The sequence below is a fragment of the Hylobates moloch genome, unplaced genomic scaffold (assembly GCF_009828535.3).
Source record: "Hylobates moloch isolate HMO894 unplaced genomic scaffold, HMol_V3 SCAFFOLD_6, whole genome shotgun sequence".
Taxonomy (NCBI): Eukaryota; Metazoa; Chordata; class Mammalia; order Primates; family Hylobatidae; genus Hylobates; species Hylobates moloch.
In genome coordinates, this window is record NW_026652281.1 from 33,359,059 (window position 1) to 33,386,527 (window position 27,469).

Sequence of the window (27,469 nt, forward strand, 5' to 3'; positions counted from 1 at the left end):
ACCCGAGACCCTCCCCTCCCCTGCATCCCGGCTCCGCCCGGCACCTTGCCCCTCCCTTGCCCCGCCCCTCCCCGCCTGAATCCCGGCCCCCGCCTCGCATTTCGGCCCCGCCCTGCACCCCAGTCCCGCCCTTCCTGCACCCCCACATCTCAGCCCCGCCCTGCATCCCGACCCCGCCCTACATCTCGGCCCCGCCCTGCATCCCGGCCAAGCCCGCAGCGCAGGGAGCTGTCTGCAGAGGCCAGGGTGCGCCGGTCACGAATCCCCAGGCACCAGTGGCCGCCGCGGCCCGAGCAGCTCCGCGGGTAAACATGGCCGCACTGACGACGGTTGTGGTAGCGGCTGCGGCCACCGCGGTAGCCGGAGCTGTGGCAGGGGCGGGCGCGGCCACCGGGACCGGCGTGGGAGCGACGCCAGCGCCTCAACAGGTAAATCCGGGAGAACCGAGAGCTGCCCTGGCGGGAGGCGTGGGGCCGAGGGGCTGCAGGCCCTGGCTGAACAGGTGCCCTCTCCAGCGCCAACGGGAGGCGGGAGGCGCGGCGTTCGCCTCCCCTGCTTGGGGCCTGGCACGCGCCGGGCGTTGCTCTTTGTTGGCTTGTGCGTTTAACAGCTTTTGCAGAGCCGCCTCCATGTGGTTTTGGAGTCGAGGAAGACCTGGGTGGGAACCCGACTCTGCCGCTTCCTAGCCGCGTGATAAGAACATATGCTGTCGGCGACTCACTTTCTTCTCTAAAAATTGGGAATAGTAACATGCATCTCCCGAGCTTTGGACTAACGTTATGTCTGGGGAGCCCCTGGCACAGTGCTTGGTTGGAGGGGGACTCTGTGCTCAGTAATTGGTGGCAGCTCTGTTACTGTACCGGCGCTGGGAACACAAGGAGAAAGACAATATGGGGTGGTCGGAGGCAGAGGTGTTTCCAGTGATCGGCTTAGGACCCCTTTCCAGGTGGTGAGGACCAGGTATCTTTGTTCAGATCTTATCAGCTCAGCGAGACTTTTCATGATCTCTCTAAACTGAATCCTCTTACGCGGCACACCCAGTCCCTGTTTCTGGTTTTATTTTTCCCCGTAGCACTTAGTACCATATATTATATTACATATTTTATTTCTATTGTTTATGTTTCTCCTCACACCCCTCACCCTCCCTCGCACCTCCATGAGAATGTAAGCTCCATGAGGGCAGAAAGTATTGGAAATTTTATTCTTTATTGTATTCCCAGCACCAAGAACTATGCCTGTTGTGTAGTGCCTGGAACGTAGTATGCACTTACTAAATAATTTGTGGATCAATATAAACCTGAAGGAAGGCTGTCATGAGCTGAGGACAGGTTCCATCTTTTTCCTCCTTTAAGGAAATACAGTGTCTTTACGCGTAGACCTTCAGGAAATTCCACCTACGGCAGATTTTCTCACACATCCTCTATAATTCTCTTTGTTATTCTAACTCTGGCCCAAGTATCTCAGAAAAAAATATAAAATATATAAAAATACATAATACATAAAGTATTTTTAAGTACTATGCTTCAAAAAATGTGTGACCCCATGTTGCTGGCTTTCTCCATCATTTGTTCTCTAAATTCTTGTAGCAATGTTTTATCTTCTGAGCTGCATTTCTTGCGAGTTGCCTAATGTTGTTATTGATGCACACTTTTGTGGTGTTTGCCTTCTCAGGGGTTGGATCAGATCACCTGTGGAGCTCTTTCAGATATTTTATCAATCCCCTAGAGGATATCTAGCAATGTTTGGAGACATTTTTGGCTGTCAGAGTGGGGAGCAGGGCGGTGTTGAGGGGCTGCTAGCATCTAATGGATAGAGGCCAGAGAACAGCCACCCATAACAAAAATCATCTGGTCCAAAAGTCAGTAGTGCTGAGATTGAGAACCATGGTGTATACTTTCTTACCACTTTAGTAGGGAAAGCAGAGCCTCATTGTTGAGAATCTTCCTCAGCGTAGTTAGGTGGAATTCTTCACGTGTGTTTGGGCTTTTTGAAAAAAAAAAAAACAGAATTACTGCATGCTATATTGTGATAATGCTTAGGAGTTTACATGTTATCCATTTTTGTACTTCCCCCAGCATACCACACGCACATACCTATATACACAAATTCTACAGCCTAACACTGAACTTGAGTATTTGTCATATGATTAAATGAACGAATATTCCTACTGACTTTAACACTGAAACCAACTAGTATTTTCTTGAGAAGAGATAATTTTCCTGATGGCAATCTCATGATACTAGAGATGTCTACCAAAATATCTAAAGTTCCTGTCAGCTAGGGCTTCTATAACAAAATACTACAGACTTGGTGGCTAAAACAACAAAAATTTATTTTCTCACAGCTCTAGAAGCTGGAAGTTCAAGATCAAGTTGCCTTTAGGGTTGGTTTCTGGTGAGGCGTCTCTTCCTGGCTTGCAGGCAGCCACCTTCTCTCACTGTGTCCTCACATAGTCTTTTCTCTGTTGCAAGAGGAGAAAAAGAGATCTCTGGCATCTCTTCTTATAGGAACACCAGTTCTATCAAATTAGGTCTCCACCTTAATGACCTCATTTAACCTAAAGGCCCCATCTCCAGATAGAGTTATTTGGAGATCAGCCCTTCTACATAGGAATTTTGAGGGAACACAATTCCGTCCATCACAGTTTCTTTAAATTACTTTGGAGTAATTATCTCTGAAGTTTTAAAACTATTTTATATTGTATTTTATTTTACAATATCCTCAGGGCATGGAATCTCATAAATTCCTCACTCATTATGAAAAGTAACTGTGTTACTTTTCCATGCTTTTTAATATTTGTATACTATTTGTTCATAACCCCTCTTAGCTATTGCCTTTCAAAACTGAAGACCGCAAATCTCTATCCTCCACTCCAATGTCATTTCCCTCTTGTTCCCAGCTGTTCTCTTGATCATTGTAGTTATTGAATTATGACTTTTTTGAATTATATCTAACAGCATCACATTACTGTGATGCTGGTTTTATACCAGCATAAGGCTCTGTCTTCTGTTTTGTTTCTGAGGACCTTCCCTCTGATGACCTGAATTTTATGTTCCTTGGCTGCCTGAAATAACCCTTCAATAATAACTATTTTCACCTGTGACTGTGTAATCTTACATAGTAAAAGGGACTTTGCAGATGTGATTAAGATAAATTAAATACCTTAATTATCTGAGTGGACCTGGTGTAATCACAAAGGTCCTTGTAAGAGAGATGCAGGAAGATCAGAGTCAGAAGTAGGAGATGTGATGATGGAAGGAAGAGGATGGAGTGATGTGAGGAAGGGGCCATTAGCCAAGGAATTAAGGTGGCTCTAGATGCTTGAAAAAAAGTTAAGGGGTTGGATTCTTCCCTGAAGCTTCCAGAATGAATGTAGCCCTACTAACACCTTTGTTTTAATTAACATTATTTTTAATTGACAAATCATAATTATATACATTTATGGGGTGCAATGTGATGTTTTGATATATGTATACAATGTGGAATGATTAAACCAGGCTAATAATTAACATATCTATCACCTCACTTATTTTTTTCTGGTGAAACATTTGAAATTTACTCTGTTATTTTGAGATACACAATACATTATTACTGAGTATGGTTAACCTACTGTGCAGTATATCTCAAAACATTCCTGCTGTCTGTCTGAAACTTTGCACCGTTTGACGAACAACTCCCTATTTCCTTCCTTGCCCTCCCCACCAGCCTCTGGCAAATATTGTTCTACTCTGTGTTAGATTCCACGTGCAGTCTAAGTGAGATTATACAGGATTTGCATCTCTGTTTCACTTCGCATAATGTCCTCCAGGTTCACACGTTGATTTTAGACTAGACCTCCAGAACTATAAGGCAATAAATTTGTATTGTTTAAGCCACTGCATTTATGGTGAGTTTGTTACAGCAGCAACAGGAGACACCAGGAAAGACCTAAGAAGCTCTCAGTCCTCATCCTTGTTTGTCTTTGAAACACTGTGCTGGCAGAAAGTGAAGACTAAGGTAGGGTTGTAAACTGCCTGCCTGCATGTAGGAGGTATGCTTCAGCATGCATACCGACCCCCTTTCCCAGAGGTAGCAAAGGCTAGGACACATAGTGGTTCAGTGCATCTAAGGAAATCTCTGACCAATTATTGGCTGACAACTGAGCTAACCAACCAGAGATTTCACTGCCACACCTGACCAAGACTACAGACTTTACAGAATTAAAGTAACCAAACAAACAGCAACAAAACAAACCCTGCTAAGGGGAGAGAATCTCATTTTTAGTGTTGTCCATTATATTATTTTATATTTCCAGTCTTTAACAAAATTATGAGACATGGGAAGAAAGTATGGTTCACACATGGGGAAAACAGTAAAAAGGAACTGTCTCTGAGGAATCCTGGCTGTTGGACATACTAGGCAAAGACTTCAAAACAGTTATTTAAATATGTTCAAAGAACTAAAGGAAACCATATCTAAAGAACTGAGGGAAAGTGTGGGAATGAGGTCTCATCAAATAGAAATCTTTAAAGAAATTAAACATCTAAAAAAGAATCAAGTAGAAATTCTGGAGTTAAAAAATGCAAGAACTCAAATGAAAATGTCACTAGAGAGACTCAACACCAGATCTGAGCTGGCAGAAGAAAGTATCAACAAACTTGAAGATAGGTCAATTCACATTATCCAGACTGAAGAACAGAGGGAAGAAAAGAGTGAAGAAAAATGAACAGAGTCTGAGAGCTGTGAGATACCGTTAAGCATACTACCATGTGCATAATGAGAGTCCCAGAAAGAAAGGAAAGGAGAAAAAAGGAGGAAAATAGATATTTGAAGAAATAATAGAAGACTTCCCAAATTTGATGAAAAACATTAACCTACATATGGATGGAGCTCAATGAAGTCTAAGTAGAATAAACTCATAGAAATTCATATCTAGACACATCATAATAAACCTGCCAATAAATATCGACAAAAAGTCTTGAAAGCACCAAGAAAGAAACAGTTCATTGCATATAAGGAGTTCCTCAATAAGATTAACAGCTGATTTCACATCAGAAACCATGGACACCAAAAGGCAGAGGATGACATAAAATAGAAAAAGACTGCCAGCCAATTGTTCTTTGTACAGCAAAATTATTCTGTAAGATTGAAGAAGAATTTAAGACATACTGAGGCAAACAAAAGCCAAAATAATTTATCATTAGCATAATTGCCCTACATTAAAAGGAGTCCTTCAAGCCAAAATAAAAGGACACTAGACAGTAACTTGAATCCACATGAAGAATAATGTGAATAGAGTACTGCAAATATAGAGGTAAATATGAAAGTCAGCATAAATGTATTTTTGTTTGTAACACATGTTTTTCAGAAAATAGAGGAGGAAGGAACATTTTTAATGAACATTTCTCATTCTATAAGGCCATTATTACCCTGATACCAAAATCAAACAAAAACATCACAAGAAAGAAAAATACAGAATAGTATCTGTTATAAATACAGATGTTAAAATACTCAACAAAATACTAGCAAGCATATCTAAAAACATGAAAAGGATTATACACTATGATCAATTGCAATTTATTCTAGACATGCAATGTTGGTTTAATATATGAAAATCAATTAATATAATACTACATATTAATAGAATAAAGGGCAAAACTGCATAATCATCCCAATAGAAGCAGAAAAGCAACTGACAAAATCCAACACCCTTTCATGAAGATAGGTCAATTCAGATTATCAAGTCAACAAACTGTCAGTAGAAGAGAACTTTCTCAACCTGAGAGAGGCATCATTAAGTAACAGATTACTTAATGGTGAAATATGGAAAGCTGTCTCCATATGATTAGGAACAAGGCAAAATTGTCCACTCTTACCACTTTACTCACTGAAAGTTCTAACTAGGGCAATTAGGCAAGAAGAGCAAATAAAAAGCATTCATATTGGAAAGGAAGAAGTAACATGATACTTATTCACAGATGACCTAATATGTATTAAAAGTTCTAAGGAATCCACACACACACACACGCACACACACACCCAAAAAAAAAAACAAAAAAAAAAACTTACTAGAAAACTAATAAACAAGTACAGCAAGGTTGCAGAATACAAGATCAATATACAAAAGTCAGTTGTATTTCTATACACCAGCAATGGAAAATTCAAAAATGAAATTAAGAAAAAATACCATTTATAATAGTATCATAAAGATTAAAATACATAGGGATGAATTTAACAAAAGCAGCAGAAAACTTATGCTCTAAAACCTACAAAAAGTATTCAAAAAAATTAAAGGAGACTTATATAAATGAATACTTAATGTTTGTGATTTTGAAGACTTTATTTTGTTAAGATAGCAATAATCCCCAAATTGATTTACAGATTCAGTGCAATCTCTATAAAGCTCTTAGCTGCCTTTAAAAAATTATTTTGCAGAAATGTACAAGTTGATCTTAATATGGAAAATGCAAGGCAACCAAAATGGCCAAAACAGTCTTGAAAAAGAAGAACAAAGTTGAAGGACTTACACTTGTTAAGTTCAGAATTTAACTTCAAAGCCACAGTAATCAAACTGTGGTGCTGGCATAGGGATAGACAATAGACATATAGATCAGTGAGAGTCAAGACATAAACCTACAGATTTATGGGCAGATGATTTTCAAAAGGGTGCCAAAACAATTCAATAAGAAAAGAATAGTCTTTTCAACAAATGTTTGGACAATTGAATAACCACCTACAGAAGCTGAACTACCTCACACCATATTTGAAAAATATCTAATCTGATCAAAGATCTAAATGTAGGTCTAAAAAACTTAGAATAAAACACAGGCATGAGTCTTCATGACCTTCGGTCAGTCAATAGTTTCCCCTGTATGACACCTAAAGCACATGCAGCCAAAGACCAAATAGATACGTTGGATTCCATGAAAATTAAAAAACTTTTCTGCTTCAGGCCAGGTGCAGTGGCTCATGCCTGTAATCCCAGCACTTTGGGAGGCCCAGGCAGGAAGATCACTTGAGGCTAGGAGTTTGAGACCAGCCGGCCAACATTGCGAAACCCCATCCCTACTAAAAATAACAAAAATTAGCCATGCGTGATGGTGTGTGCTTGTGATCCCAGCTACTCTGGAGGCTGAAGCAGGAGGATCACTTGAACCGGGGAGGTGGAGGTAGAGGTTGCAGTGAGCTGGGATTAAGCCGCTGCAAAAGAACATTATTAACAAAGTTAAGATATAAGTCAGAGTATGGGAGAAAATACTTGCAAATTATATGTTGATAAGAGTCTTACATCTAAAATATATGTTGAGCAAAGTTACAACAATTTAGTTCAATTTAGATCGAATTGGCTTTTATTTGCGATTCATGAATTGGGGCAGCGTCCCATTCTATAAAATAGAGTAAGAATTTCCACAGGGCATGACAGAACAGTGGGTTCTGTAAAGTAGGAACAAAAAACCCAGAAACAATAGAAAAAAGTGGGGATCTCAGCTGCTGGGGTGGCAGGAGGAGCGGCAACAGCCAGGTAGCCCAGCTCCACAGGGGCTGACACACCAGGGCTTGCAAGCACTGAGCACCAGGCAGGTGCCTTTCCTGCTGCCAAGAAGCCCAAGTGGAAGGTCAGCTGAGCAGAAGGGGAAGTGAAGGAAGAGCCCAAGACGAGATTCGTGCAATTGTCCTCTAAACCTGCTCCTACAGAAGCAGAAATGAAGCCAAAAAAGGCAGTCATGAAAGGATATATCTTCAGACACAAAGTGCAAACCGAAGGGAAAAGGGGAACAAAAGGAAAACTGGCCAAAGTGGCTAACCAAGAAACTAAAAAAGACTTACCTGCAGAAAACGAAGAAACTAAAACCAAAGAGAGTCCTGCCTTTGATGAAGGCTGTCCCCCAAGGCTGGAGTGCAGTTGTGTGGTTATGGCTTACTGCAGCCCATCTCCTGGACTCAAGTGATCCTCCCACCTCAGCCTCCTGAGGTGGCCTCCTGGTAGCCTCACACCACCATGCCTGGCTAATTTTTTTTTTTAATTTTTATACAGACAGGATCTTACTGTGTTGCCCAGGCTGGTCTCAAACTCCTGAGCTCAAGCTGTTCTCCCACCTTGGCCTCCGAAAGTGCTAGAATTAGAGTCATGAGCCACCAGGCCCCGCTATGCCACTCAGTTTTTCAAAATGGGGAAGTAAAAAAAAATAGTTACTTTATGATCCAGAAATTCTGCTGCTAGGTATATAATGAAGAGAATTGAAAACATATATTCACATTAAAACATGTACACAAATGTTCAGATTAATTTGGCCAAATAATGGAAACACCCCAATTGTCCATCAGCTAATGACTGATGAGTAGATAAAGAAAATGTGGTAGACCCATATAATGGAGTATTATTCAGCCGTAAGAAGGAATAGAGTGTTGATTCATGGTACAACACGGATGAATCTTGAAAACATCATGTGAAGTGAAAGAAGTCAGACAAGGCTATACATTGTATGAGCCCATTTATATAAATTCTCCAGAATATGCAAATCCATAGAGTCAGAAAGTAGATTTATGGTTGCCAGGAGCTGGGAGGAAGGGGAATGAGGAGTGACCTCTAATAGGTATGAGGTTTCTTTTTGGTATGATGAAAATATTCTGAAACTGGATAGTCGTGATGGTTGCACAACTTTGTGAATACACCAAAAACCACTGAATTGTACACTTCAAACAGACATATTTTATGGTATGTGAATTACATTTTGACTTAAAATATATTTCCTAGATTTAGATTTACTACTTTATTCTTTTTTGCTCCTGGAAATTTAAAGCCTTGTTTCCTTTTCCCCTCATCCCCCACAACCCATTTTTGTTGCTCAGCAATCCCTTTCGGTGATACCTCCAAAATTCATTGAGTCTTCTTTTATTTTGTATCAGCCCAGTAGTCCTGGACACTGTCATTCCTTGTCTCTGTAGCTGTACTAGGTACCTCATTGATCTCCTGCTTCCAGTCTTGCCTCACTCCACCCCCACACCTCCTATCAATTTATTCTCAAAAAAAATAGCCAGAAAATTGTTCTTAAAGAATTAAATGTATCATGGCATTTCCCTGCTCAAAACTCTTCAATAAAATCCAGACCCCCTAAGTGACCTAAAATATCTGTATGATCTGGCACGTACCTGCCTCTCTACTTTCATCTTCTACCAAGATCTGCACCGTTACTAATCTCATGACACAATTGGCCTTTCTCTGCTTGAACTCAGCAAAGTCTTTCATGCTCTAGGGCTTTTGCACATGTGGATCCCTTTGCTTAGAACACACTTTCCTACTGCTCCTGTCATGGCTGGCTTCAATCTTCCTTAAAGTCATCCCCTCAAATAGACCTTCTGTGACCATTGTAACTGAAAAAAGCAAACCCTTGCTCTGCTTTCTCCATCTGAGCCTTAATATTTATTTTCTTAATAGCATTTATTGCAGCTGGTGGAGTTTTCATTTTATTGCCTGTTTACTCTTATCTCTTTAAATCTGTTTTTCCTCACTAGACCTTCAGACAGGGACCATATTATTATAGATCATCATTGTTTCCCTAGTGTCTAATGTAGCCCGTGTCACTTCATAGTGTTCAATACATATTTGTTAAATGACCGACTAAATGAATTAGATTATTTTGCAAATAATCCCTGGATATTTAACATTTCTTACTCAATTTAGCATTTTAAGATAGATATTCCTTCATTTGATAGATACTTCTTCTTCCACAAATGTACTTTTAAGAGTTAAGTGAGATTGGCCCCAAAATTATCCTTCAAGAAACTCAACTATTGACATTTTATCTCTCTGAAAAAATTCCACATTTATGTCTTACTATTTTCATTACTGTTAAGTTTTTCTTGTTCTCAATGCAGAGTGATGGCTGTTTTAGTACTTCAGGTGGAATTCGTCCTTTTCATCTTCAAAACTGGAAGCAGAAAGTTAATCAGACTAAGAAAGCAGAATTTGTACGCACAGCAGAAAAATTTAAAAATCAGTAAGTATAAGAGTATTATCTTCAAATAACATTACTAGCCATTTTATAATGGACAATAAAAAATTAATTCTACTCTACCCTACCTAGGCTCACATTAAGTTATAAAATTGTAATCACTAGCCTGTCAAATATAACAAGAGAACGATGGGAGGTATGAAATAATAGGCTGTTTAATATAAAGTTAATTGTAAGTAGAGTTACTTCAATTTTCTTTATTTTTACAATTTTGAATCTGTGTATTTCAAGGGAAACAAAATAGCTGTTTCTTTAGATTTTATATAACATATAACAGACTTAATCTATTTTCACTTTATAACTAAACGCCTGGTAAATGCTTTTGAGGAAGTGAATAGTTTATGTGTTTTTTTATTGTGTGTGTATGAAAGTGTTTTTTAATGTTTTATAAATGACGGACATCATATATTTAAATTGCTCTTCTTCCTGTTTTACAAATGAGGATGTTGAGGATCATAGAGGATAAACATCTTTCCATAGGTTACATGGTTAATAAATGGTGTTTGAGGGACTCTTAGGCTGGCTCCAGCCACTCTGAAAGCCATTGTTCTTCTTACTAACAAGTGCTGTTCACCAGCAAGCCTGTTTGAATATGTAGGTGTGATCTCACTAAGGAACACAGTGAATCATTTTAATGAAAAGTCTGTGCTCTTACATTTTATTTTTTGAGTGGCTTTTTAATTGATCTCACTTCCTTGGTTTCTGCCCCTTTCAGATCCATTCTGCCCATTATGACCAAGCTATTTGAGAAGCTTCCATTTATTTTAAATTTTCAATATATATGAACTTTTTCTTTAAACAACTATTGATATTTATCGAATGTTCAGTGTTGTCAGCAGTATCAGCATATAAATATGAGGAATGTTAAAAAGAATTAGAACTCAAGGCACCCCACTCTGCCCTACAGTTGAGAGCTTTATCAAAACATTGCTTTGAACCTACATAGTATCAATTTGCCAAAGGACATGAGAAAAGGAGCCTATTATAAGGAATGGTCTCTGGATCAGAATTGGTGGCAGTTCTCTATTTAGAAATTCTACCAATGAAAAAGTGTACTGTTAGAATTTTGAAAAGCTATACCATATTGTAGCTTTTGGAGACTAAATTCTCTTTGTATTTATATAATACTTTTGTCTTTTCCCCCAACTTTATTGAGGTATAACTGACAAATAAAAATTATATATATTTAATGTCTACAGTGTGATGTCTGGATGTACACATACATTGCAGAATGATTACCACAATCAAGCTAATTAACATATCCATCACTTCACATAGTTACTTTGTGTGTGCGTGAAGGGTTGAGAATATTTAAGATCAACTTTCTTAGAAAAGTGAGCTGAGATTTTCATTATGTTAAGTGAAATAAGCCATACACAGAAAGACAGACAATGCATGATCTCATTTATATGTGGAATCTTAAAAAAGTCAAACTCAGAAACAGAGAATAGAATGGTGATTACCAGGAGTCTGGGGATGATGAGGTGGGAGTGGGGATAATGGAGAGATCTTGGTCAAAGGGTACAAGTTATAAAATAGAAAAGATCTGGAGACCTAATGTACAGGATGTTGACTATAGTTAATAATAATGTATTGTATGCTTGAAGTTGCTGATACCTGTATCTGTAGTATTCAGAATTTGAAAAAATACAATTCTTTAAAATTTCCAAAATGCATTACTCTAGATAGAATTAGATTCTAGGTTAGAGGTTCTGTTTTATGTTTCTTTCTAGATAGGGTAATGTCCACCAAATGATTAATATCCATAGATGCAGCAACCAGTGTGTTTTACAGTTCTGAGTAGGCTTCTTCATCTGTTTTAGGGCACTGGAAAAACTCACTGAAAGAATATTTGAAAAACTCATTGTAAGAGTGTTTCTGTCTAACAATTCACATAAACACAAACGAAAAACCACAATCTATAATATCATTTTGTTGTATTTTTAAAATAGGTAATATATTTACATGGTTCAAGAATCAAAACAAATCAAAGGGTACCCAGTGGAAAGTCTCAGTTTTACTCTTGATCCAAGCCACCCAGTTCCTTTCCACTCAGATAACCCACTAGTTTTGGTTTCTTATGTATCCTTCCCCAGATATTTTATGTGTTTATAAAGAAATAGAAATATATATTCAGATTTTTCCTTTTTTGTGTAAATGGTAGCATACTGTCCACATTGCTCTGCATTTTTTAAGTGTATATCTTAGATAACAAGGAATCGTGGATTTTGCTAGGCACAATAATGGCATTATAGTTAGGTAAGTCAAATATCTGTACTCTCTAGAGGCACACACAAAAGTTTGTTGGGGTGAAATTGCATAATGTGATGGATTTACTTGAAAATACTTAAGCTAAGCTAAGCAAAGCAAAGGTAGATGTAATGGATTTACTTGAAAATACTTAAACTGAGCAAAGCAAAGATAGATGGATAGATGAAACGAGAGGTAAAACTGCTGAATCAGGGTGAGATAAAATTCATATCATATGAGGGGCATCAATTTACCATTCTGTACTTTTGAATATGTCTAACATTTTCCTACAAAAACTTTGTTATAAAAAGAGGTTATCGTGGAGATCTTTTCCTGTCAGTACGTAGAACAGAGTACCACTGTATCATATTCCAGTGTATGAATGTAATATGGTTTATTTAACCTGCCCATATTTATGGACATTTAGGTTATATTCAATCTTTTTTCAATAACAAACAGTGCTGCAATTAATTACCATATCCACATAGGTCAACATTATTTGTTTGTAAGTATATCTTCAGGATAAGTTCCTAAAAGGAAATACTGGGTCAGAGATAAATGAATTTGCAAATGTGATAAATATTGCTAAATTGCCCTCCATAGACAACAGTTCCACCAACAATGTATGAGAAGACATGTTTTTCTCACAGTTTTGTCAACAAAATCTATTAAGTTTGTGATTTTTTTGCCAATATGATAGGTGTGCAGTGTTACTGTGATATAGTTTTAATTTGCATTTCTTCTATTGAGGAGGTTGTTTTCATTTTTGTCAACTTGTCTCCATTCATTAGCATATTTTGAATATCCTTAAAGGTTACTATTTCTAATCCAGGAAAAACAGAAAGTAAGTTGAGTTTGTGATGAACTAAAAACTGTTAAGTGATAAAAAGTTGTAGCATACATATCCCGTGTCCATGGCAGATGTTTCTTTTTATCATAGTAATTTTCCCCATCTGCAACCAGAGCCTAGATGAACTTCCCAGTCCTCAACACAGGACACAGTCCATTAGAGTTGTCAGGTGGCGCTGAAATCTATTTGATATCTTTATCTACCCATTATTTCTTCTCACAGACGATAGAAGCTATCTAAACACACAGGCTAAGACATGATCCCCTCAGCCTTTGGTGCAGTGCAGTGGGCTCTGGGGCAGTCTCATCTGCCTACCCCCATGTGTCTTATGAATATTAAATTTTTCTCTATGGGCGGTCAGACGCGTTGGCTCATGCCTGTAATCCTAGCACTTTGGGACGCCAAGGCGGGAAGATTACTTGAGGTCAGGAGTTTGAGACTAGCCTGGCCAACGTGGCGAAATTCTCTCTACGAAAAATACAAAAATTAGCCAGGCATGGTGGCGGGCGCCTGTAGTCCCAGCTACTCGGGAGACTGAGGCAGGGGAATTGATTGAACCAGGGAGGCGGAGGTTACAGTGAGCTGAAATCGCACCACTGCATTCCAGCCTGGGTGACAGAGCAAGACTCCGTCTCAAAAAAAAAAAAATTCTCTATATGTGGCAAAGTGGAAAAGATTGGGAAACTCTATGGTATAGATAGTTGCCTCTCAGGTTGTGTGAGTTAAGTAAATGGCCAGAGATGCTCCACCACTTATTAAGTCCAAGATTAGTGGAGAAATACTCATATTAATTTCCACCTTCTGGGAGAAAGAAACACATTAAGAAAATTAATTTTGGCTGGGCATGATGGCTCACGCACTTTGGGAGGCCGAGGTGGGCAGATCACTTGAGCTTAGGAGTTCAAGACCAGCCTGGGCAACATGGCAAAACCCTATATCTATCAAAAAAAAAAAAATTAGCTGGGCATGGTGGTGCGCCCCTGTAGTCCCAGCTACTCAGGAGACTGAGGTTGGAGGACTGCTTGAGCCAGGGAGGTCAAGGCTGCAGTGAGCTGAGATGGCACCATGGCACTCCAGCCTGGGTGACAGAGCCAGACCCTGTCTCAAAAAAAAAAAAAAAAAAGATAATTTGAAAATTAATTTCTTTGCCCAATCAAAAAAGTTTCTCAGTAGTGTTTTATTTTGTTTTTGTTTTCTCTTCGGGTGCAAACTAACAATGAGAACTCCTTACTGGTAGATAGACTAAATTAAAGGGGCAAAGATGTGCTGAAAGAAGCCCTGAAGTAAATGTAGACAATAGTCATTAAATACCCGAAATTTCCTGTCTTTGTAGATGGTTAGTCTCTTGAAGTTTTAGTTTTATTAATAATATTAATAACTTGCATTTCCATAGTATACTTGTACTGTACAGAGATCTCCTACATATATTATCCCATTTGATGTGAATAATAGCCCTATTAAGTGGAGAGCTGTTATTATTCACATTTTAGTGATGAGGAGGTTCATACCTGGAGAGGTTAACCATCTTAGCTAAGGTTACAAAATTAATAATATCTACTACGGAAAGCAGTCATCAGCAGTGATGGCCATTTTCAGGCTCCAGTGAGATTGAGTTGGAATCAATAGTCAAAAGCTTATGCATTTTCAAAGCAAATGTATATCCACATTTTCTTAAATTATCGTTTTATGATTTAAATAGCAGTTCAAATTATAGTTGTTTTTGATTGAAATTAACTCTTCTAGCTATTATTTTGACTAATGTTTTGATTCCTTAGCCTTATTAACCAAAGTAATTATTTTTATTCCATAGATGAATTAATCCAAATATAAAATACTGATTATTGAGTGTCTTCATATTTTAAACTATTAAAAATATATTTAAATCATATTTATACTATTTGTTTCTTTTCTTAAAGAGTAATTAACATGGAAAAAGATAAACACAGTCATTTCTACAACCAAAAAAGTGACTTCAGAATTGAGCATAGTATGCTAGAAGAATTGGAAAATAAATTGATTCACAGCAGGAAAACAGAAAGTAAGTTGAGTTTGTGATGAACTAAAAACTGTTGAGTGATATAAAGTTGTAGTTTAACCCTGTGCTTTGTCTTTTTGCATTGACTGTGTTGTGTTCTCTATCAATAGAGTCAGTTCTCTATTGACTGTGTTATATTCTCTGTATTTTAGCTGGTAAAATTTGTCTTTTAGGGACATGTGTTTATTCTTTCGGGTCACTATTTAGTCATACCAACTGGATTGTTTTCTGTTGTATGTTTCTTCCAATTTAACAAGAAAGAGAGGATTTGGGGGATTTTGTTTTGGTTGACAAACCAGCAAATGCTATTAAAATTTTTTAAAAGCAGAGTGATTTCTGGGCTATCTGATGTTAGGTCATTACCCTGGCATTGTTGACTGAGCCCTGGACTCAGTAGGCATCAACAGATTCAAAACTATAATTAGTAGTTGTATGAAGTGATCAAGTCATATAATTGCATAAACCTGAGTTTCCTTGTCTACATTCTAAAACTTGTCCTTTCTACCTCAGGAGAGCCGTACCGTGCATCTGATGAGATAATACCTAAAAATGTACCTTATAGATAGATTGTACATGACTATGTTCTTCTGTTTGTTATGAATATTAATCATTGTCAGTAGTGTACTGTGAATGTTACCTTTAAAGAATTTGAGAATATTTGTTTCATTGTAGCGTTAGATTCTGTCTGTTGTAAAATCTTTATAATAAAAAAGCTGCTTAGCATTTCTTGAAAGATGATGGTTATCAAATGACTAAGCTTTATAAAATATTAAGACTTACTATGTAGAGATGAGACTGCTCATGATACTCCCTTATCATCAATTAAAATAAATTCCTAGTGTTTTTTTCTTTCAAAATATAAGGTTGTACTATTTTTTAAAAGAAAAGATTACACTACTTTAAAAAGTTATCCTTTGTCAAGCAGTGGCAGGAATCATTTTCCTTCTTTGATACATTGAAAAACGTAGACACCCCTGATTCAATATTTCTTTATTTCCCTCAGTTCTTTTGTAGACAACTTAGAGGCTGATTTTTCTATGTCTCAGTAGTGCCAATAAGTAAAATTTTGTGCAAATTTTAGGTCACTTGATTTTCCCTTTATTATGGCAACTTTATTTGTACCAATCTATTTCCTTTTGTTCTATAGTTTTGCTCTTATTTTTTAAGTTATTTTTATAAGTTTTGCTTTTATAAAGTGTAGTGTTACTACACTTTATGTTTTTCCTGTCTAGGAGAGTAAAGAATGCTTGTCTTAGTACAATGATAGAGAAGTTTTCCCTTCATATGTTACAGCTAAGCAGTAGAAATACCTATTCCCTACCTCAAATATTATACCTCAATTTTAGCCTGCATTTATGTCGTATTGTACTTAAATGATTTGTCTATATATCGAAATGAATAAATAAAATAAAAAGATTATCAGCCCTATAGTGATATTTTGGTAGCTGATCAAACTAAGGCTAAAATGAAACAACAAAGAACACTTTCCTAATTACTAGAGAGGTTTCTTGACCTAAAGTTCAACAGTAAGACCCTACAAAGTAAATTACAAAAAGTTTCTGCCTTTATGGAATTCTTGTATTTTGATGAAAAACACAGAGCAAGCCAAAGTTGTCAGGTATGTATTAAGACGTTTATTTTGGATATTCACACTGACTGCAAACCTATAGGTAAACTTTTTCTTAAAAAATAATTACTTTTAAGGACTTTCGTACAGAGCCTTTGGTGCTTCATGCTCATTTGTGGAAAAGTTGCAAAAACAAAAAAGAGGAGGGTGCATAAAGTACCCCAAGATGATAAAATGATAGTATTACTATTATAAGAATGTGAATATTTTGACATTAGCCTAGTAATTTAAGTAAATATTAAAGTAAGACTATTCCTTTAGAAAAAAATATGAAAGAAGAATCCTTTATGCTGATAAAGACGGTTTGAAAACATCGTTGAGACTCTCATTTACTTTTCAGGCTTTATTGTGGGCCTAATATTTTACTCCAGGCTGGTCCTTTGATTGATCTTAGCAACTTGTGGCATAGTATACCACTGAATGATACCCGAGGCACCTCCTCAGGGCCCTGCCAGTGATATCAATGAGTATCACCTGCCCCTTTCCTAGAGGATTTGGTTGGATGAAATTAATTCTCAATGAGAAGTTTCTCAGTATTCACAGAATTAACTAAATAGTTTTAATATTCCCACAATAGAGTTAAGACCAAATTCTATTTCCATAAATTATAACAAATTAAAAAGAAATGAAACACTATTAAAGAACAAAACAAACTATGCTGAAACTGCTAATATTTACATCTAAAACAATGCCCAATAACTCAGTCTACACAGAGGGGGAATAAAAGATATTTCCTTAGCACAGGTTATAGTAAGACTTAACCCATTATGCTTTTAAATATTGGAAGAGATCGAAAATGCTCTATTTAGAGCAAAGGTACTGAAAGTATTAATGTTTTGACATAAATAACTATCTTTTGTTCTTTATTTAATTGCTCTTGGCTTTTACTAACAGTGATCAGTCTTGCATGTAGAATCCTGAATTGTAACCACATTTGTCACAGAATTATTTTAAAGTGCATACTTCTTCCTTACAGGAGCAAAAATCCAGCAACAATTGGCCAAAATACATAATAATGTAAAGAAACTTCAGCATCAATTAAAAGATGTGAAGCCTACACCTGATTGTAAGTAAATTTAAATATTATAATCTTTCTTATGTGTTAGTATTTTCTATTTGGCATTAATGGAGCTAAACTCTACTTTATTGGTTAGGACTTAAGTTTATTAATGGAGCTAAACTCTACTATATTGGTTAGGACTTAAGTTTATTAATGGAGCTAAACTCTACTTTATTGGTTAGGACTTAATAAGTTTATTAATAGAGCTAAACTCTCTGGGTTAGGATTTAGTAAGTTTACACTGGAAAACTATAATCAGGCATTTCTGTGTATATCTGTTAAAGTATTATCAAGTCCTTAGAAATTATAAGGTAGGCAGAACACATACTAGTGTCATTTACAGGATTGGGAATCTATGTTATAGAAAGGTTTAAAAACAGCTAATTAAGGGGAAAAAAGATTGATTTCTTTAATCCTGTCCCAGCACTTTCCCTTCATTTGCTTTTTGAAATAATTATCTTTGGGAGGCATTTCTAATACATAAGGAAAGATTAAACTGATTTAGGACAAATGCTAGTTTTTGGAAAAAAATCCCACAAATTATATCCCTACCTCCTTGCTTACCATAATATTCATTCCTGAGAATCAAAGCAACAAATTAAAGGGCTCCGGGTGTATGGACATAGGAATCAGACAGGTGTTCGGTCAAACCTTTGATCTTTCACTTGTTAGCTATGTAATTTTAGGCAAGTTACTTGATATCTCTGAGCTTTCATTTCCTCAGCTCGAAAATGGAGATAATTATGATATGAGTATATAGGGAAAATGTCTGTAATCAGAAAAAACAGCAATCATAAAAATTCACTTTTGGGCACAACTTTCTTATGCCTTATGCTAAGAAATATTTTAAAATTAGGGGAACATTCCACTTTTTCCTCCTAATATTTAACTTTTAGCCATATGGGAAAATGGCATAAAATAATTTTCCATGTTTCTTTTACAGTTGTTGAGAAGCTCAGAGAAATGATGGAAGAAATTGAAAATGCAATTAACACTTTTAAAGAAGAGCAGAGGTTGATGTATGTTTTAAACTCATTTTAATATAAAATTATTGACCTTTATTTTTTAATAACTGGCCCCAGTAGGTTTTTGTATATAATGCATTCTGTTATTATGTATTTAAGTCTTATACAAAAGCAATATAATATCTTTCTTGTTTTCAGTTTTAGGTGGCTTTTCATATTTAAAGTGAAATTTTATTCACATTTAGTTACTATAAAATCCCAAATAAGAATTTGAAAGATTGTTTTTATCTCTGAGGAGACTCTTTTAAGGCTTAAATTTATAAATGTTAATAATGTTAAGTGGAGAAGATGATATAAAGAGTCAGGTATCTTAAATTTGATGGAAAATGAAGGGTTAATATGGATTGTCTTCTTATTCAAACTTTATTTTTAAAATTTTAGATATGAAGAGCTAATTAAAGAAGAGAAGACAACTAATAATGAGTTGAGTGCCATATCAAGAAAAATTGACACATGGGCTTTGGGTAATTCAGAAACAGAGAAAGCTTTCAGAGCAATCTCAAGCAAAGTTCCTGTAGACAAAGTAACACCAAGTACTCTTCCAGAAGAGGTACTAGATTTTGAAAAATTCCTTCAGCAAGCAGGAGGGCGACAAGGTGGCTGGGATGATTATGATCACCAGAACTTTGTAAAGGTGAGAAACAAACATAAAGGGAAGCCAACATTTATGGAAGAAATTCTAGAACACCTTCCTGGAAAAACACAAGATGAAGTTCAACAGCATGAAAAATGGTATCAAAAGTTTCTGGCTCTAGAAGAAAGAAAAAAAGAGGTAATAATTATAATAGCTATTATTCATTCTGTGTTTCTATGTTCTAGGCACTTTACTAAACACTTAACGTGTCTCATTAACTTTACAGCTCCCATGAAGTGTGTTTATAGTTCCCCTCCTCCGACAATCTAGTAGAAAATGAAACTGAGGCGTTGAAAGTTAAGTAATTTTGGCCAGGCACAGTGGCTTACACCTGTAATCCCAGCACTTTGGGAGGTTAAGGCGGATGCATCGCTTGAGCTCAGGAGTTCGAGGCTGGGCAACATGGCAAAACCCTGTCTGTACAAAAAATACAGAAAAATTAGCCAGGCATGGTGCCACGCACCTGTGGTCCCAGCTACTTGGGAAGCTGAGGTGGGAGGATTGCTTGAGCCTAGGAGGTTGAGGCTACAGTGATCTGTGATTGCACCACTGTGCTCTAGCCTGAGCGAGACCTAGTCTCAAGAAAAAATAAAAATAAAAAAAGAAAGTTAAGTAATTTTGCCCAATTAATAGAACAACATTTGGACTTCCTCATAGCCAAACATGTCTCCCTCACAAATAACATAATGGGACAAAAAGCCTCTGATTATGGGTCCAGTCTTGTATATCCACTTCTGAGAAATGTGAGCAATCCAGATCCACTGAGACTTTTGAAAAAAGTCATCTTACCAGCAAAGGCCACATTGTTTTGAATAGAAAAATCGAGAGGCAGTAGAAAAAATGCTTTGACTAGTAAACATTTCTTTGAGATTTTTAAAATTCAACCATATTGCTTATTTTAAAGACTCAAAATGTTAGCTACCCCAGAAAAAAAAATAATGCCTTATTGTGGCAGATACCTAAAAAGTTCCATTTTTACAAAAATATTACTCTGGCTTTGCATTAGATCAGGATTTCTTAACCTTGATACTATTGACATTTGGAGCTAGATAATTCTTTGTTGTGGGGGCCTGTTCTGTGCATTATAGGACGGCATCCCTGGTTTCCAGTGAGTAGATGCTTATAATATCTCCTTAATTGTGATTATCAAAAATGTCTGTATTTTTCTCCTCCAGATGTCCATTGGAGGGGAAAAATAGCCCCTAGTTGAGAACCACAGTAAGTCAGAGTCATTTTTTTTTTTTGTATAGTTCAGCAATGACGAAGTTTGACTTACCTGGTTTAACAAAAAGGTTGTGTTTATTCTGTAGGTGGTATACCTAAGGAGTATTAAAGAAATAATTGAGTCCATGTTTAGTCTAAAGTTTTAGAGGGAATAGCTGCATTTTTGTTGTTCTTGTCATTCCCCTCCCTCCCCCCAGCAATAAATTGAATGTAGGGAAATTGACTTCTCAGGTTTTAAGAAAAATGTTTGAAACATAAGTCATCTGGGCTTTTTTCCCCAAGATACTGAAAACGTGGGATTCTCAAAGTGGTCCCTAGACCAGCAAAATCAGCATCACCTGGGACCTTATTAGAACTTAGCAGGCTCCAACTCCAGACCTAATTAGAACTGTGAGGGTAGGGCCCAACAATCTGTGCTTTACCAAGTCCTCTAGTTTATTCTGCTAATGAAAACCACCTTTAGGAAAAAGAAACAGACATGCTGCTTCTTGTGATAAAAGTAAACCATTCAGATTCTAGCTTATTTTCTTTGTTCCCATCTGCTGTATTTCCTGATATTTGATGACTGATATATCATCAGTTTGATAGGATATAAGCAGGATGTAGGGGTGAGATAGAAGGGTTTGTGAAAGTGGAGGTGTCATTTACTGAAGTAGGGCATGTTGGAGGAGAAAAGGGAAGTTTGCAGGAAAATATCAGGAGTTCAGTTTTAAATCTACGGAGTTTTAAGATGTTGAGTAGGAAATTTACCATTTTTATCTCCCACTTCCTTTAATATATGCTGTGTTTTTAATAAGTGAAGATATTATACTGACATTTTCAGACATGCTCTGAACTTTCTGGCCTGAATGCCTTTGCTTATCTTGTTCTCACTTTCTGGAACCTCCATTCTTTCTTTCCCCCTCCAATCCCAGCTCATCAAAATTGGCCCAGATCACATGTTGCCTCCTCCTTGCCCACCCAAACATAAGTAGCTTCCCTCAGGATTTCATAAACACTTACACCTTTTATATGATGTGTTGTGGTATGCCCATGTTGAATTTCACCTAGAGCAGTGCTGCTCAGACTTGGTCCATGGACTAAATATGGGTTTGCAAACTGTTACTGGTTTACAGTGGGATAAAATAGTTGCACCAGAATTAACTATGCAGTGAGCACTGTTTAGTTCAATTGACTTTTTTTTTCCATAGAAAATTTTCGCATTGAAAGAAGCAGTGTATTGATTTGCCTTTTGACACAAATTACCGATATTTTTGCAGACTGATAAATTTTGAGTAGCATTGTACTAGATGGCATTTGGTATAGTTTTAATATTGTTTCATTGTTCCTATCACATTGCCTTCTATATAGTATATATACATACCATAAAGATTTATTGAGTAGATTGAATGATACACCATAAAGAAAGATGAGGAAATAGTTTCTTGACTTGGAGGGAAGGTAATTCAGTGAATATGCCCTAAATGGCATGGAGAAACCTGCTAGAATTTGAAATAACTTTTACATACGCATATGTAAAGACAGCTCTGTAGCTATTGAGCTGTTTTATTTATTTATTTATACATACTTTGGAAGCACTATGTGCTAGACGCTAACTCATTTAATCTTCATAACAACACTGTGCAAGAAATACTACCTACCACTTTATAGATGAACAAAATGAGGACAGAGAAGTTTAGTGGCTCATCCAACGCCCCACCTAGTAAATGGCAAAGCCAGGATTTAGTCCCAAATAGTCTGGCTTCAGTGCTCATGTTCTTAACCACCCTACTCTTAATTCTTTTTCTGATATTTGGCCAGATAAAGATGACTCAGAAAGTATTCTAAGCCTAGAAAGAGAATTTGGAAGCAGAAATGAGATGATTAGAGGAAAGGACATGTTGCCCATGAGAATAAAAGAAGCAGGTAGGCCTGGCACAGTGACTTACACCTGTAATCCCAGCACTTTGGGAGGCCAAGGTGAGTGGATCACCTGAGGTCAGGAGTTCAAGACCAGCCTGGCCAACATGATGAAACCCCATCTATACTAAAAATACAAAAAAATTAGCCGGACGTGGTGGCCGGCACCTATAATCCCAGCTTCTTGGGAGGCTGAGGCGGGAGAATCACTTGAACCTGGGAGGCAGGGGTTGCAGTGAGCTGAGATCGCGGCACTGCACTCTAGCCTGGGCAACAAAAGCGAAACTCTGTCTCAAAAAAAAAAAAAAAAAGCAGGTAAAGAGGAGAAGGATCATTCATGAGCCGTAGTCCTTGTGAACTTGGTGATTAAGAGAGAAAGAGGAAGGCCAAAAGGATAACCCATTATTCAGAGTTTTAAGAGACAGCAATTTTTAAAAAAACAGAAGTAGAAAAAAATTGCCTTGGTTAAAAATAAAACAAAGCTGAAAAACCTAAGCATCCAGCATCCTGCAATCAACATTCTTTCTAGAAAGATGGAATTGATGTATTTTAAAATACTTTTGGCTATTAAAAAACTTTTTTCTCTTGCTTTCTTTTTTTAAAAAAATTATGTAGTCAATTCAGAGTTGGAAAACTAAAAAGCAGCAAAAAAAGGAGGAAATTTTCAAGCTAAAGGAAAAGGCAGACAACACACCTATGCTTTTTCATAATAAACAAGAGGATAATCAAAAGCAAAAAGAGGAACAAAGAAAGAAACAGAAATTGGCAGTTGAAGCTTGGAAGAAACAGAAAAGTATAGAAATGTCAATGAAATGTGCTTCCCAGTTAAAAGAAGAAGAACAGAAAGAGAAAAAACATCAAAAAGAACGCCAGCGCCAGTTTAAGTTAAAATTACTACTAGAAAGTTATACCCAGCAGAAGAAAGAACAGGAAGAACTTTTGAGGCTTGAAAAGGAGATAAGGGAAAAGGCAGAAAAGGCAGAAAAAAGGAAAAATGCTGCTGATGAAATTTCCAGATTTCAAGAAAGAGTGAGTAAATCTATTTCCTAAATAATTTTTAAACACTACACATGGAGGTATTACTTCCAAATTCCTTTCAGCAAAAATTGAGTAGTTGTATATTGGAGCTGTATATAGCATTAGTATACCAAAATGAGTAAGCCGTGCTCCCTAACCTCTAGTAGGTTATAGTCTAGTGGGAAAGATATGTGGAAGTAGGAGATTCCAGTATAATGTGTTAAAGAGTGTGGTGATTGAGGTATGGACAGAGTAGTTAGGAGGGAGTACAGGGAGGGACACTACCACAGCTATGAGTGGCAGAGAGAAGGTAATACTTAGGTTGAGTCTTGAAGAAGGGAAGAAAAGATGAGGTCCTTCCTAGCAGAGGAAACAGCAAGAATAGCAGCTTGAAAGAGTGTAACAGTATGGTTCGTGATGGAAACTATTAACACTTCAATATTCTTAGGGCATTCAGCAGGAAAGGGGAACCAACAGATGATGAGACTAGAAAGGTAGCCATAGGCAAGACTGAATGATTTGTCTTCTCTGCCAAACTGGCTGGCTTCACCATATTGATGACTTGCTTATTTGTTCATTTCCCCACCATAATGTAGGCTCCATGAGGGTATTAGTGGTGTGTTTGCATTAGTGGTGTGTTTTTTTGAGCATCCCTGTACCCTAGAGTTAAGTGCATTATAGATACTTGTCTTCTTAAAGGAATCGAGATTATTGCTGGGTAGTCAAATTAAAGGTGATTTTAAACAAACATATACAAGAAAAATGCTAATAAAGACATACTGGCATAATTCATTCCAAAAAGTGCTAAGACAAGGAAGGGGACTTTAAAATGAAAAAGGGTGCAAATGAGATATAATTTATGAATTGTTATGTGCATCAAAATATATAGCAGTAATGTTTGTAAAGCAAAAACTAAGGGAGGTACAAAGAAAAATAACAGACAAAAACACAGACAAAGCACATTAATACTGAAAATTTTAGTTCATTTCTTTTAGTTCATATATAAAAATCTTCCTAAGTAACAAAAGTTTCCATTCCTCCTCATACACCCCAGAAATAAGCAGGACACATAATAAAAGAAAAAAAAACCCACAAAACAGAAAATACAAAATAATAAGAGAGATCTGAAATCAGACATACCTGCATTGATGAATGAAAATGGGCTTAACTCACCTATTAAAAGAGAGTTTTAGTTTGAACCTTAAAGTAAAACAAGAGATGCCTAAAATAAAATAATACAGAAAGGATGTGTATGTGTTAACATTTATATTCAGAGAAAATAAAGCTCTTAGGCTTTGTTGGAAAGAATTAATATTGAAGGAATATTGATAGGTAAGGTAATTTAATTTTACTTGTGAACAACTAAATTTTGAACAAATTCTAGTTCAAATGCTTTCTTAATGCTATGGGTTTTTTTTTTTTAAGGATTTACATAAACTTGAATTGAAAATTCTAGATAGACAGGCAAAGGAAGATGAAAAGGCACAAAAACAAAGAAGACTGGCAAAATTAAAAGAAAAGGTACTCTGCACCGAGATTATTTTCATTGTTATTATCCTAATTCCTTCATTTGTAAGGATACTGACATCAAATCTATTTCCTTTATATCTCACCTTGTTTCTATAACATGTACTTTAAATTTCATACTTATTTACATATTAGCAATCATAACTTGGTACAATTTAAGCAACCATTATTTGAATTCTGTCATTTTACCTTTTGAGCACCATTTTCTTTCACTCTGAATTATTGTTCCCCCTACTTGTCATTTAAAAATTTGTTTCTATATGAACCTCTATTTTAGATCAATGGCAGCTATGAGCATTGCTTAATCTCTCTTGCAGTACTCAGAGCTAGAGATGTTGGTGACCCTCATGGATAAAACAGAAGACTTATTGGTAGTTACTTATCCTAAATTTTTTGTCTGGCTTTATCATTAGCATACTTAGCTGCCTTACGTTTCTTTCATAATAGAAATAGAAAAATAGGAATAGAATAAAATAATAGAACTAAAAGAAATAAACTAACAGTTTATGAATAGATTGATGTAGTCTAAATTTTCTGTTAGCTATATGAGCCCAATGAGAAGTTTACTGAGGTTATTAATGGTTTTATTAACCAATATCAACTATGTCTTTTAAAACTGCACTAAGGCTTTTACTTATTTACTAGACAAACTGAGTTTGTATAATTAACTGGTACTATTTTACTTCTGATTACAGGTTGAAAACAATGTTAGTAGAGATCCCTCTAGGCTTTACAAACCCACCAAAGGTTGGGAAGAACGAACCAAAAAGATAGGACCAACAGGCTCTGGGCCACTTCTACATATCCCACGTAGGTAAGCAAGAGTTAGAATTGGTGTTCATTTTGCAATTTAATTGCTGCGTGTTTATATTTTATGCAGTTACTATATGTAAATTATATTTTTCATATATATATGAAAATATGTGTATATAATATGTTTTTTACCTAAATCTTTTTTTATATAAATATATAACATTTATATAATATATAAGAATATATAATATATATGTAAATATACATATTTTTTCATATATATAAAAAAATATATATATATTTGCCTTTCAGATCACTTTGATTTAAAAATAAACAGTAGATAAAAGTAAAAGTAGGTCAGGTTCAGTGGCTTACGCCTGTAATCCCAGCCCTTTGGGAGGCCGAGGAGGGCGGATCACGAAGTCAGGAGTTTAAGACCAGCCTGGCCAACATAGTGAAACCCCATCTCTACTAAAAATACAAAAAAAATTAGCCAGGCATGGTGGTGTGCACCTGTAGTCCCAGCTACTCGGGAGGCTGAGGCAGGAGAATCAGTTGAACTTGGGAGGCAGAGGTTATGGTGAGCCGAGATCACGCCACCTGGGCAACAGTGAGACTCCGTCTCAAAAAAATAAATAAATCAATAAAGTAAAAGTAGTACCTGATGCCCTATTAGATGTTACATTCATGTTAGTAGATGCCATTTTCTGCCTTTTTCACATTAATATTTATTTTTATAAGGAGAGTAGTATTGAAAAAGAATGAATGAAAGATTGATAGATTAATCAGTAGATTAACTGATTGGTTTGTCTGTCAATCAGTTTGAGAGCTAGAGCCCGAAATAAAACCTTAATGACGGTTGCAAACCTACATGCCCATATGAACCAGCCAAACAACAGGCAGGGTAGGTTATATATATATTTTAAACTTAGCATTTAATCAGATAGGGTTTTTTTCTTTTTAATTTCCTATATATTTACAGTTGCTTTTCTCTTTTTCTCCTTAGGGCTATTCCAACCTGGAGACAAGGAATACAGAGAAGAGTATGAGATAATGAAATTGATAAGAATGTTAACATACTAAGTTATACCAGGGAGAGAGTGACTAACCATGTTCTCTAAATATCAATAGCTTAGTCAGATTGATTATTGTGCTATATTGTGAATTGAGAGGTATTAAGTTTCATGAGGCTTTGTCATTAGTATTCCTGCTTCTACCAAGAAGGTATTTAATATATGTGTTGGCCTGTTATTGATGTAAAAGTTATTTAAGTAAGTTAATGTTAGAAACATTATTCAATTTAAATACTGAAAATATTTCCAAGAGATTTTGTTTTTGTCATAGCATAGCAAAATAAATTGGAACAATCATACAATGACATTTTTTAAACCAAAATTTTGTAACTTTTATAACTTGGAGTTAAGTTAGCTTGAGTAACAAAAAGGTAAAGTGGTTTTTGTTTAGAGTTATGAAATGTTAGTACTTTTTCTATGTTTAACAAATTGGCAGTTTGTCAGTTATGACATTTTTGTGTAATAAATATTTTGTATTTGTCTGAAGCATGCTTTGTTTTATA

The 27,469-nt window shown here is 36.3% G+C and overlaps 1 protein-coding gene across 3 annotated transcripts; it reads left to right on the top strand.

The window, feature by feature from the left end:
- The first annotated feature begins 165 nt into the window (after positions 1–165).
- CCDC112 (coiled-coil domain containing 112) lies at positions 166–27,452 on the top strand. 3 transcript variants are annotated; one of them, XM_032156627.2, is made up of 10 exons: positions 168–428; positions 9,856–9,977; positions 15,009–15,130; positions 17,731–17,820; positions 18,758–18,833; positions 19,221–19,611; positions 23,212–23,625; positions 25,039–25,134; positions 25,836–25,954; positions 26,900–27,452. In XM_032156627.2, the coding sequence occupies exons 1-10, from the start codon at positions 312–314 to the stop codon at positions 26,940–26,942; spliced, it is 1,590 nt and encodes a 529-aa protein (XP_032012518.1). In that variant the 5' UTR covers positions 168–311; the 3' UTR covers positions 26,943–27,452. The 3 variants fall into 3 exon arrangements, with proteins under 3 accessions (XP_032012519.1, XP_032012518.1, XP_058296582.1); XM_058440599.1 differs by lacking the exon at positions 168–428 and adding an exon at positions 640–960; XM_032156628.2 differs by lacking the exon at positions 25,039–25,134 and having other exon boundaries at positions 166–428.
- Positions 27,453–27,469: the final 17 nt, after the last annotated feature.

Excerpts from the sequence above, each read along its gene's own strand:
- CCDC112 (XM_032156627.2), top strand. The coding sequence starts at position 312 with ATGGCCGCACTGACGACGGTTGTGGTAGCGGCTGCGGCCACCGCGGTA. Across the intron at positions 25,135-25,835 it reads TGGCAAAATTAAAAGAAAAG|GTTGAAAACAATGTTAGTAG; the intron begins GTACTCTGCACC and ends TTCTGATTACAG. Across the intron at positions 25,955-26,899 it reads CTTCTACATATCCCACGTAG|GGCTATTCCAACCTGGAGAC; the intron begins GTAAGCAAGAGT and ends TTTTCTCCTTAG.